The sequence below is a fragment of the Elephas maximus genome, chromosome 2 (assembly GCF_024166365.1).
Source record: "Elephas maximus indicus isolate mEleMax1 chromosome 2, mEleMax1 primary haplotype, whole genome shotgun sequence".
In the NCBI taxonomy this organism is placed as follows: Eukaryota; Metazoa; Chordata; class Mammalia; order Proboscidea; family Elephantidae; genus Elephas; species Elephas maximus.
The window spans coordinates 154,648,127-154,660,953 of record NC_064820.1 but is presented as its reverse complement, the minus strand read 5'-3'; the positions used below and the strand labels follow the sequence as shown (position 1 = coordinate 154,660,953).

General features: G+C 39.0%; 1 protein-coding gene across 1 annotated transcript; it reads left to right on the top strand.

The window, feature by feature from the left end:
• Positions 1-3,583: 3,583 nt before the first annotated feature.
• On the top strand, positions 3,584-5,906 carry TAF7 (TATA-box binding protein associated factor 7). Its single transcript, XM_049873879.1, has 2 exons — positions 3,584-3,922; positions 4,330-5,906. The coding sequence occupies exon 2, from the start codon at positions 4,394-4,396 to the stop codon at positions 5,441-5,443; it is 1,050 nt and encodes a 349-aa protein (XP_049729836.1). The 5' UTR covers positions 3,584-3,922; positions 4,330-4,393; the 3' UTR covers positions 5,444-5,906.
• Positions 5,907-12,827: the final 6,921 nt, after the last annotated feature.

The following is a 12,827-nucleotide window of genomic DNA, read 5'->3' as shown; positions in this document are numbered from 1 at the left end:
AAATAATAAGATTAGGGCTGAATTTCTCACCCTCTGTGCTCCTGGCCTTTTAAGCCAGACAATTCTTTGTTGTGGGAACTGTCCTGTACTTTGTAGGATGTCTAGCCAGAAGTGCCCAGCCCCACGGGTTGTAACAACCAAGAATGTCTCCAGCCATTACCAAATATACCCCTTCCCACCTTGAGAAGCATGGGTTTAGGGTCTTACCCTAGGGACTACTATTGAACCAGGGATAGAAACATGACCTAAATTGGTCCAATCAGACTGAAAGAAAGACTTTGGCTAGGGGAGAGCCACTCTCTTAATTTGCCATGAACAAGGAAGGAAATTCCCCAGTTATTGTTGGCAGTCACTTTATGACCACACACAGTGGTAGCCAGCTTGAATGTTTACAGGCAGATGAGGGCAGAGCTGAAACAATAACGGAAAAAGTAGAAATAAATGCTACTTTTTCAAAATTAGGAAGAGAAAAAACAAATTGTGCAGGCCATAATTTTTTTTTGCTTAGAGCCAGCCATACTTCCAGGCCTGTGCTATCCAATATAGTAGCCACCAACCACATGTAGCCATTGATCACTTGAAATGTGGCTAGTCCAAAATGAGAGGTGCTGTAAGCGTAAAATACACGAGATTTTGAAAACTTAGTACAAAATAAGAATGTAAAATACATCATTAATAGTTTTTATATTGATTACATGTTGAAATGATAATATATAGGATTAAATAAAATAGGTTATTAAAATTTATTTCACTTGTTTCTTTTTACCATTTCATTCTGGCTGCTAGGAAACTTAAAATGCCATATGTAGCATGTATTTGCAGCTCTCATTATATTTCTATTGGACAATGCTGCCTGTTTTCTGGGATAATAAATTTTCTTACTGTTTAAACTAGTGCATACTAGTTTTTCTTTCTTTCTTTTTTTTTTTTTACCCCTACAGAGAGCTTCCTACTTGATATAGGAGACTGTTGTTCATATTTGTAGGTAACCTGATTTTTAAAAAACAAATGATATAGCAGTAAATAAGCTTAATTTTTTTTTTCTTTTTTGAGGGGAGGAGTGTTTGCTATTCCTCATCCTGTAATTTTCTACTTCCAAAATATAAGCAGGACTTCTCCCTTCACCTGTATTTAACCTCCAAAGAAGCTGAAAGTTTATTAAAGGGAATTTTCAAATGTATGGTATTAGCAGTAGCCTGATTGTCATGCTCATTTATCATAAGTGCTTTTATTAAAGGCTACAAAGGAAGGCTTTGGAGGAACTGATACCACACTAGACAATTTCTCACTCTCCTCAAATCTTTGGTTCACTGGTATCACAGATACTCCATGGAGCAACCACAGGAGGGTAATTCTTTCCAGTCAGAGTCTGTGTTTTTCTGTCTAAATGGATTTGAAAGAAACAACTGGATTAATCAATGGACATTAAGGTGATGGTGATATGGCAGAGATCTTAGCTTTAAGGTCGGTATAATTTCACCCCAAGTACAGCATGTAGATGGCCCACAAAAAAGAGGAAGACCTTAAGTGAGATGGATCGACACAGCAGCTGCAACAATGGGCTCAAACATGGCAGTGACTGTGAAGATGGTGAGGGATCAGGCAGTATTTTGTTCTGCTGTACACAGGGTCACTGTGAGTTGGAACTGATTCCACCGCACCTCACAATACAACATAGCATTTAGATCGTGTGCTACAATCAAAAGCAGATACTATGCTTCAGGATTCAAGGGGCTAGGTACTTCAGGGTAATTCAGCTAATCCCTTAATTATCTCACACAGTCTTCCATTTAAACTTTTACTAACTAAAACACTTCCTAATTTTGGAAAATCTGAATTTGATAGAATTTATCTCAATCTATTTTTGATGACAAGAATATTTGAGCATCATAAAACTCACAGGGAATTAAAATGCAAAATAATTCTTGGATTATTGTCATGTATATTTTTTATATAAGTATGGCCTAATATTTTACATGGTTAAATAAAGGATTATACAGAAGTCAGCATGTTAAATTCTTACACCTATAAAATCAGCTATAATTGAGGAACAAGCACACTGAAAAAATTTCATCACAAAAGAGGAAATAGATCATCCTGGAAATTAAGGACGAGTCAGCTAACATTCTTGAACACATTGTAGGACGAAGTGAAATAATGTGCAGTCCTCTGGGAGGGCATAATTGCGCCTTCAAAATTAACATAAAAAAATCAAACTGGTGCCAGGCCATTTTAACTTACTCCCATGATACAGGAACACAGTCTACCTACACAAAAGAGGATATATTCACATACACTATTAGTAAATCTCCTTCACCTCTCATTTACTAGATGGAAAAGCATAACTTTATGTATTAGAAATATATAAAAAAGTGGTTTTATATCATTTATTTTCTCTCACAAATAACTATAGGATTGTTTATATTTATGTTCTTTCTAGATGGATCAATTAAATTGTTCAATTAGCAATTTTTGTGAGTGTGTGTAACTCCTGTGTTCTGGAACTAGGCACTGGAACACAAAGAACAAGATAAAAAAGGTCTTGACTAAGACTGAGATTTTAGTCTGGGGTGATAACAATAAAAATGTACATAAATAAAGCAATTTTGGAAATGTTAATGAGATTTTAAGAGTGTTTTCTTAAATTAAGAAAGTTACCTTAAGAAAGGATAGGAATTAAATTCTAAATGACCTTGATGCTTTACCTATTTAAAAAACAAATGGAAATGAGTAGGAATAAGTGCAAACTGTCACATAGTTCACCGAAATACTATACACATAAACCCACTGCCGTCGTAGTTGTTGATAAATACCTGGCTTCCCATAGAAGACATAGGCAGAAAAGAGCAAAATAGTAGAAGTGGAGTGAAAAAAATTCCAAAGTGATTTCCAGACTCATTAAAATACTACTGGTGAGGGGCAGTATATATATACTACTTTAACAGATTATCTACGAGACAATTCTGTCCTAAATGAACAGACGCCTTCAGAAGAACACTTATTTCTGTTTACATTTATATATACGTCAAACGCATTAAAAGGAAAAATCACCCCTGTTTCCCCGAAATTCTTCAGAATAGAAATAGATCCAGATATCACGGGTTCTCTGGGCATTTTCAAAATCCACAAAATGTAGACATTGAATTATTTAGTGGGCAACACTGCCCTCCTCATTGCACTGATTTCGGTACTTTAAAACCCACTCGATGGGATATCCTCGGGAGCGGGGGTGGGGGGTGGGGACCCGACATTTTGCCAGAAGCAAAGACGCTTTCGGCACCGACGCGTTTATCTCCCGGAATCGCCCTGAAGCCTAGACGCTGTCCGGCTCCAAAGCAATCCGGTAAAAACCCGGACTTAATAGGGGAGGGAGGAAAGAAGGATGGATCTATGTCTTTCTTGGAACTGTTTTCTCTAAATATTTTCAAACCAATAACTCTTTATGAAACATTCTCGCTTTTATTCCGTTAAGGCCATACTCTCGCGAAAGTTTTTCCACGCCTGACAACCCAACTGCGCCTGCGCGCGCATGGCCAGCCCGCACTTCCGCAGGGACCGTGCTGTCACTCACAGCCGCTTCCCGCCCGCGCCGTGACGTAGCGCTTCCTGCTCCGGCTCGTTTTGCAGCTCCGGACCTGGGGTCGCTGAGCTGCTTTGCAGCTGGGCTGCCGAGCTGCTGAGCTGCCCAGCTGCCGAGCTGCCGAGCTGCTGTGTCTGGCTCTCGGAGTTTCGGATCTCGGCGAGCTTTCGCGCTGCCCGTCCTGAGGTCTTTCGTTTTAATCAGCAGCGGATCACTTTGCCGAGCGCCGGGAAGAACAAAGGGAATCAGGGAGACTCTCGGCTCCAAGTCGCCTTGCTCCGAGCGGCTTCTTTTCCGTCTGCTCCTTTCCGAAGAAGCTGCTTTTGTAATCGTCACTGGATGGTAAGTACTCGAGACGAAGAGAGCTCGCTGCGCTCGCTTTTTGAATATCTTTGTTCCGGGAGAGTTTGTGGATTGGGAGTGTCTGCTGGGCCCTGCTCTTTGTGCCGAAAAAGCTTTCGGCGGGAACCGCCATTTGCTTTCCTGCTTGCTAGCTCGCTCTGCATTGTCCAGCAGCGGCACCTAGAGGTTGGAGCTTGACTTTGCATCTAATTGATTTAAATGAAAGTAACTGAATAAGCGAATTTGTGTCAGTAACGACTGGTATCCAGTCACAGCATATTTAGAGAAAATACCTGGGGTTTAATTCAGAATTAAGACAAAATAGACGCTTAGCTGCTATTCTGCTTAGAACTCTTTGTAATTAAAAGATTTCAGTTCATAACAAGTGGCTTTTTTAACTTTTGCAGTAATTGGAATTTTATATTGAAGCAAGTGCTTATTACCAGAGAAGTGAGTCACAGAGAAATCAGGATGAGTAAGAGCAAAGACGACGCTCCTCATGAACTAGAGAGCCAGTTTATCTTACGCCTACCTCCGGAATATGCCTCGACTGTGAGGCGGGCAGTACAGTCTGGCCATGTCAACCTGAAAGACAGACTGACAATTGAGTTACACCCTGATGGTCGTCATGGTATTGTCAGAGTGGACCGGGTTCCGTTGGCCGCAAAATTGGTAGATCTGCCCTGCGTTATGGAAAGCTTGAAAACCATTGATAAAAAAACCTTCTACAAGACAGCTGATGTCTGTCAGATGCTTGTAGCCACAGTTGATGGTGATCTCTATCCTCCTGTGGAAGAGCCAGTTGCTGCCGCTGATCCCAAAGCAAGCAAGAAAAAGGATAAAGACAAAGAGAAAAAGTTTGTCTGGAACCATGGAATTACCCTGCCTCTGAAAAATGTCCGAAAGAGAAGGTTTAGGAAGACAGCAAAAAAGAAGTATATTGAATCTCCAGATGTGGAAAAGGAAGTGAAGAGGTTGCTGAGTACAGATGCCGAAGCTGTCAGTACTCGTTGGGAAATAATTGCTGAAGATGAGACAAAAGAGACAGAAAATCAGGGCCTTGATATCGCCTCTCCGGGAATGTCTGGCCACAGGCAGGGCCATGACTCATTGGAACATGATGAGCTTCGAGAGATATTCAATGACCTCAGCAGCAGCAGTGAAGATGAAGATGAGACACAGCATCAAGATGAGGAGGATATAAACATCATCGACACTGAGGAAGACCTGGAGAGACAGCTACAGGACAAGCTAAATGAATCGGATGAACAGCACCAGGAAAATGAAGGAACCAATCAGCTCGTTATGGGAATTCAGAAACAAATTGATAACGTGAAAGGCAAGCTCCAGGAGACTCAGGACAGGGCAAAACGACAGGAGGATCTCATCATGAAAGTGGAGAACCTGGCTCTCAAGAACAGATTCCAGGCCGTTCTGGATGAACTCAAACAAAAGGAAGACCGAGAAAAGGAGCAGCTCAGCTCTTTGCAGGAAGAGCTAGACTCACTCTTAGAGAAGTAAGAGGAGCTTTGTTACTTTGTCTTTAGACAGTCCACTGAAAGAAAAACCTTGGACTGGTTGTTATGTTCTTGTAGTAGTCCCTATTCCCTCCATTACCTTCTTTTGAAACTATCCCTTTTAAACCATTAGGCTAGGTGTTTATCTTGTAGGAAATAGGATTGTATAGATGGAAAAATGTAGGAAAGTTGTAGGTTTAGTGGAATGAACAATTCAACCTTAATAATCACAGTTTCATTGCAGGACATTGCTGTTTTTCTGTTTGCTAGAAGCTGTTACTACTGCTTTGTGGTGCCATCTGAGATCAGTAAGAGTCTAGCCTAGAAGCAGTGAAGCTAGTTTGCAAATTTTTTCCTGTGCACTAGGTCCTTTCTCAGCTATTAAAAGCAAACATTTCCACATGTAGAGTTGCAAATCGTTTTATGAAGTTGTTTCTAACACAGTAAATAAAAGTAGCTAATTTTCACTGCATAATGTGTCTTGTTCTTTCACAGGTAGTGGGAGTGAGAGCCTCTCCTGGGGTGTTTTCTTGGTGGGGTTTAATGACTGAGCAATTTGGTCCTTTGCAGCTAAAGCAGCAGCTATGTTGTGTTTTGAGTAAAAGAACACAGTAGGGGCAAGGAAATTGGGAAATGTCTTAAATTGCTTTGTATTAAATTTCCAATTCTATTTGGAGATTAGGAGACAAAAGGTACAGAACCTTCCAAAACTACCTTCATGTTCATAGATTAAGGTTTACTTATACCTTGTTTTTTTTTTTAAAGCACTCAAGTCACTTGCTTAAAGTGTTGGAAATAATGATTCTCAAGTGCAGATCAGTAAATCTGTTGGTTTGAATTAGAATTATTTCTAAGTATTTTCCATTTAATTCCTGTAGTTATTTAATCTGAGAATTGAGTAATTTACCCATGTCAGTTTATCAAAATTACTAATAAAGGAAGTCAGTATCATAGTCTGATACTTCAAAATGTATTAAACATGGTTTTCATAGTCTCTTAAACTTCACATGTTCTAAAGTTAATCTAATGCCTCTGATGAGCTATTTTTGAAAAATAAGTCGATAAACCTTACAAAATGCAGAGTTGCATGCAATTTCTGACAGATTGGTTTATAAAAAAAGCTTCGGTTTGAATATAATCATTAGCCTCATGAAGCAAACATTTAAAGCCCACTTTAATTTTGTATTGAAGAGGAAAGTTTTTTTTTTTTTTTTTTTTAACAATTACTCAGACCTTAAGTCTACAAACGCATATGCTGGTATTTGGAGACTTCACTTTTTTCTTAGCGAAATATTTTCATAATTCTAAGATTTCAGTAGAGACTGAGGACATTTAAACAAAGTTTCCCTTAGTATCTAGGCTTTGGACTATTTCTCCAAGTTTGCAAATAATAAGGGTGCTGGGCAACATATTCTGTTGTACCTTTAGGTATTTTGCTACATTTGCAAGAGTAACAGCTGTAAAATGCTGGGAGTAGCATCAGAACCTGTCTAATTGCAGGGGGAACATAATGACCAGGGCCAGCCCAGAGCTGATTCCTGTGAGGTGGAAATCAGACACCTCCATTTTCCAACCTTTTTACTAATTCTGACACCAGCTGCCCTTCACATGCCCCTCTACTTTTCTCCCTGGTTTGATAATTTGTTGCAATGGCCACACAGAACTCACAGACCCTAGTTAACAACTGAGTGGTTTATTAAGGACAACTTGGGATCAGGTCAGAATCAGGAAGCATGTAGCCAAAACTTGGAAGGCTCCCCCTCAGTGAACAGTACATCCTGCCCTTCAGTGCAGGATGGCTCTCTCAGCTCCTCTCTGCTGTGCAAGCAAGCAGACCCTTCTCTCTGCCATGCATGCACTGTCAGCCGTGCAGACCTCTCAGCCCTCTGAGGACAGGCTTCTTGGCCATCAGCTTCCCTGCTGTCACCACTGATTCTGCTGCAGGGCCCCTTCCAGGCCTCTCTCTGCCTTCAGTGTTGCAGCCGTTGATCCATGTTGCAGCTCTTTTAGGAGGTTCCTTGCCTCCTCTTTGCTTCTTCTCAATTATCTTTTTCCTTCTGTTTCTCTCTGCCCACGTCTGTGCGATTGTCTGCATACATAAGCAAACACATCAGCTTCAAGGCATAGCCCTCCTACCAGGGCCACAAACTGACTGATCTCTTGGTAGGCCACAGATATGTCATTTGCATAGTAGGCCATAAGTATATTGACCAATCTCTGCAAGGTACGTACCAGTCACAGGGCAGGTTGCAGCCCAGGGCTAGACAAAAAGTATAAAACAATCAGTTGTTTATAGCTTACCCAGGAAGTATTCATCAACCTGGACAAAAGTAAGAAATCCCCTAGCATAGAAAATTATGGGAAGGGTCTCAGAGCTTAGAGGAAAAATCTGTCAAGCCGTTTTTCTAAAGAACCAAGGCATAAGGCCACATAAAGGAACTAATTTCACTACAACACCTGAGAAGCCTCCACCATATTTGGGTTTACATAAATCATTTATCAACATAATTCTTACCAAGATCTCAATGCCATGAATGCCTCAGTTCCATATGTGCCAGAAAAGGAAGGTGTTTGATACACTAACACAATGGCCTAGTAATTCCATCTCCCCCTGTTTCAATTATTAGCCCTATGCTGATGATTCTCAAATCTATATTTCTAAGCCTGATCTCTTCTGAGCTTCAGATTTAGTATATTCAGTTGATATTGAGTGTACTGGAAACACTCACTTAGAAATATCCCTCAGGCAACTCAACTCTGAATGCCCGAAACCAAAGTTATTAGCTCTTCTTTTCCTTGAAAACCTGCTCTTCCTCCTGTTTCATTAGTGACTGAAAAAAATGGCACTACTTGTTTGGACCACCTACCCCAGTTACTGAAGCTAGAAATTTAACCCATAACTCTTGACTTCTCCCCTTCCCTCACTACTTCTGGTCCTACTGATCCTACATCCTAAATAGCTCTTTTATCACTCTACTTTATCCCCACTACACTGCCCTAGTTAAGCTGTTACTATTTGTTGCCTAGCAAATGGCAATAGTTTCCTAACTTCTCTGTGTGTTTGTCTAAATAAAAATATAATACTACATATTGTACACGTATATATGCATATACATGTATGTACATATGTAATTTTTTTCACCATCCAATTTAGTTTTTTGACCGCCACCAAAGTGATCTTCCTAAATGATTTGGTCATGTCATTTCTCATGCTTAAAACCCGTCAGTTTTTGCTCTCAGGAATAAGTTTCTGTTTCTTAAAAGAGATGTGCAAGATTATGAGTGCTCCATTTACCTTTTCAGTTCCAGTCTCACTACATTCCCTCACTATATGTTCAATCCATTCTGATATTATTTACATAGTTTCAGGAAGTTTAATTACTCTTCTTCTCTGGGCCTTACCAGTTGTTACTAGTTGCTGTTCAGTCAATTCTGATTCATGTCAACCCCATCTGTGTCAGTGGAACTGTGCTCCATAGGGTTTTCAATGGCTGACTTTTGGAAGTAGTTCGCCAGGCCTTTCTCCTGGGTGAACTCAAACCTCCAGCTTTTCAGCTAGCAGCTGAGTGCATTAACTACTTGCACCACCCAGTGACTCGTTAGGCCTTAGAGCCTTTTAACAAACTGTTAACTCCACCTAAAAGGCTCACCTTGTCTGGGACTCCTACTTAACCATCAGGTCTCAACCTAAATTACACTAACTCGAGAAAGGCTTTCTTGACCTCCATTTAGGTTAAGTGACTTACTATGGCTCTGCCTGTACTCTGTGCTTCCCTTTCTCATTCATTCATTCAACCAATTTTTTTTGTGCCAAACAGTGCTGAAGTGCTGAACTAAACATCTAGTGTCTATAATCCCATGTATTCTACCATCTACTGGGATAAATATTACCCATTTATTATACTAAAGTGTAAATTACCTGTTGTTTACACCACCAATTAGGCTGTAAATTTACCAAGAGTAGGCCATTTGGCTTGTTACTGTAAACTTATTAAAGAGTTATAAAGAGATTAAGATTTCAAGCTCAAGATGTAGTGCCTGTATTTATATCCTAGCTCAGAGACGTATTAGTTGTGTGATCTTTGGCAAGTAATGTATTTGCCTCAGTTTTATCATTTCTAAAATTACCTGCCTGATAAGGTTGTTAGCTGAGTTGATACATGTAAAGGACTTAGAACAATGCCTGGAATATAGTAAATGAACAACAAAAGAATATTATTATTACTGGCTACTTGCTAGGCCTTGGAACATAACAGGGATTAAATATTTGTTGAATAAAAGAGTGATTGAGAATGGTAGAAAAATTTACAAAGAGACAGCTCTTTTAAATGTGGTTGCCTGATTTCAAATTTAAGAAGTCTTCCTAAGTCAAAGCTTATAAATTAGATTATAGAAGGAGCAAAGTTTGCTTCAGATGTACCTCTAGCATGAACAAATTGACTCAGTTTACTAGTGTAGCTTTGTGTTTTATTTATTTATGGATGGCTTTGCATTAATTTTGCAAAGACTCCGTAATGGAGTAATTTTCTGTTATATACAATTTAAAAGAGAAAATCTCACCTGAAGAATTTTGAGATCCGTTTCCCTTCAAGTAAGTCCCAAGTTACCAGAAAGGCTCAGTTTTCTCACAGCCCCCTTGGCTAATAAGGGTGTCTCTGTAGTTGGGTTATAGTGTTTAATATTTTTGGGTTCATGCATAGGATTTTTGATGAACTTAGAAAATGGTGTTTTAAAATATTAAGGAAATAAAAGATTTTTCGAAAAAGTTACGCAATATGGAGACAAAAAATAAAGTCATTCCCCTCACTCCAATTTTCTAAAGTAAAATACTCTTAACGTTTTATCATTCCAGACCTTTGTTTGATATGCAATCAATTATATATGTAATCTTGGTACGGGGAAAACAAAAAATGTGATTTTCTATAAAGACTATTCTGCAGCTGAATCACTCAAAAATGTATTGTGGATTTCCTTGCTTATCAGCATATAAAACCAAAACGAAACCTGTTGGGGGTCCAGTCGATTCCAACTCATAGCGAGTCTATAGGACAAAGTAGAATTGCCCCATGGAGTTTCCAAGGAGCGCCTGGTGGATTTGAATTGTCGACCTTTTGGTTAGCACCTTAGCTCGTAACAACTATGCCACCAGGGTTTCCTATCAGCATATATGGATCTTTTTTTTATGATGTAAATATTTTCTTAATTTTATTCACTCCCCTACTGATGGTCATTTAGGTTGCTCAATTTTTTATTTGCTATTACAAAGAATATTGTAATAAACATTTGTCTTAGTTTCCTAGAGCTGCCATAACAAAATACCACAAAGTAGGTGGCTTTAAAAAACAGAAATTTATTTCCTGTAGTTTTCGAGGCTGAAAGTCCAAATTCAGATTATTGGAAGGGCTACGCGCTCTCTCTTGGGCTGTAGGAATTCTTCCTTGTCTCTTTCAGCTTTTGGGAGCCCTGAATGTTTCTTGGCATTTCTTGGCTGGTAGACAGATCTCACATAGTGTCTTCCCCCGTGTGTGACTCTGTTTCTGTGTCTGTTCTCCCTTTTTATAAGATACCACTCAGGCCCCTGTACCAATATGACTTAACTGATAATATCTTCAAAGACAGACCCTATTTCTCCAAATACAGTCATGTTCATAGATAGGTACAGGGGTTAGGACTTCAACATATCATTTTGGGAGATGCAGTTAATCCATAACAACACTCATGTGTACATGGATTCCATTTTGCACTATATCTATAGATTAGGTAAATGAGATCTTTTTATTCAATTTTAAATGTCATAAAGCCTCACATTTTGAATTTGGAAATAAAATGCTTGAGGTGAAAATTTTAGACAAATTTTGAGTACAATCCATACTGCTGAAAGACTGTGTCTTGAACTCTGATTTTTATCTTTTATTGTACAGTAAGAATTCTAAGTGAAAACAGACTAGGAAATCTGTGCTCATTACACAGCAACCACATTGGCTTTCTTTCTGTTCTTGAAATGCTAAATTCTTCCCCACTACAGAACTTTCCCTTTTCTTGGAAGTCTCCAGATATTCTCATGGCTAGCTTTTTGTCATTCGGGCCTCAGCTCAGACCTCACTTCCTCTGCTAACCCTATCTAGCTATTCAGTCTAATTGCTAGGGAGCACGTGATTTGGGTGTTATCATCTCATCTTGTCGAGGATAGTGATAGTCACTAAGCTGGAAGCCTCTTTGCTAATATTTTCTGGTATGTATGCTTTTTAGTTTTTTTTTATGCTTGGGAGGACATGTACTTAGAATCATCATCTACTAATTTGGGTTAGTAAAGAATCAAGAAAAATGGTTTCAGTTGCTTAAGATTGACTATTGGCTTGGACAGTGTTATAGGATAGACTGGGCTCTATTCTCCTCAAGTCCAGCTGCTTAGTCAACTATGTTTCTCTACTATTTGTGCAACTATGTCTGACAGTTCAATGACAGTGTAGACCATTTTTCTATTAATGCCCTCATATTGGTCCCTACCCTTGGTGCTTAAGGAGTATGCCTTTCAATGTAATACTTGCCTCAAAATAGCTTTATTTAATAAAACACACATACTGGGACATTATCATTTCTATTTATCTATAGTTATGAGTATGTGGGCTCCTCCAGATTTGAAAGTGTCGCTGTTTCGTAACTGGTGGTCACAGTGAGATGATGAAATATTTGTTCTTCCTTTTCTAAATTGTTCTATAAGATCAGCTGTACAGTGGTCTCTCTTTTTGTCCTAATTTTAATGTCTAGGGAGAGATGAGAATCACTTTACAAATTATAGTTTGCAGAGAATTTGTTCCCATATTAAAGTTTTGAGTATCCTTGAGTTCATAGTTATGAATTGTATATGTTAGGTGATAGTCTTCCACTGGTTTTAAGGGCTATTTCTATGAGAATGCCCATGAATTATCACTGATATCTAGAATTTCAATATCTTCTTGGTAGAGTTTCAGTGGGTTTTGAACAATTGCTTAAAAATTAAAAGGCCTTGACTTTTCCCATCACACATCTCTTCATAATTAATGATGCCATTGAAGCATATGACCTTATTCTCTAATCTTCTAATGCAATGCATTCTACTTTCAGAGACAATGCAGACTGTGTCCTGAGATAGCTCTACTCTGAAGTCCTTTGCTGTTACTCATGAGAAATACTTGACCCATTTGAGGTGCACACAAGGTCCCAAGAAGAATGCTTAGCAGAACAAACCACTGAAGGGGCAGTGTCACGACTCAGCCATTTTTAGATCTTTTTGAAGCTTCCTCAAATTTCTCTATCAAAAAACTCTGCTTCAAGTCCCTTTTCCTATAAGAACTTGTATCCTGCCTTCCATTACTAGCAAATACATGGTTAATGTAATATATTTATCA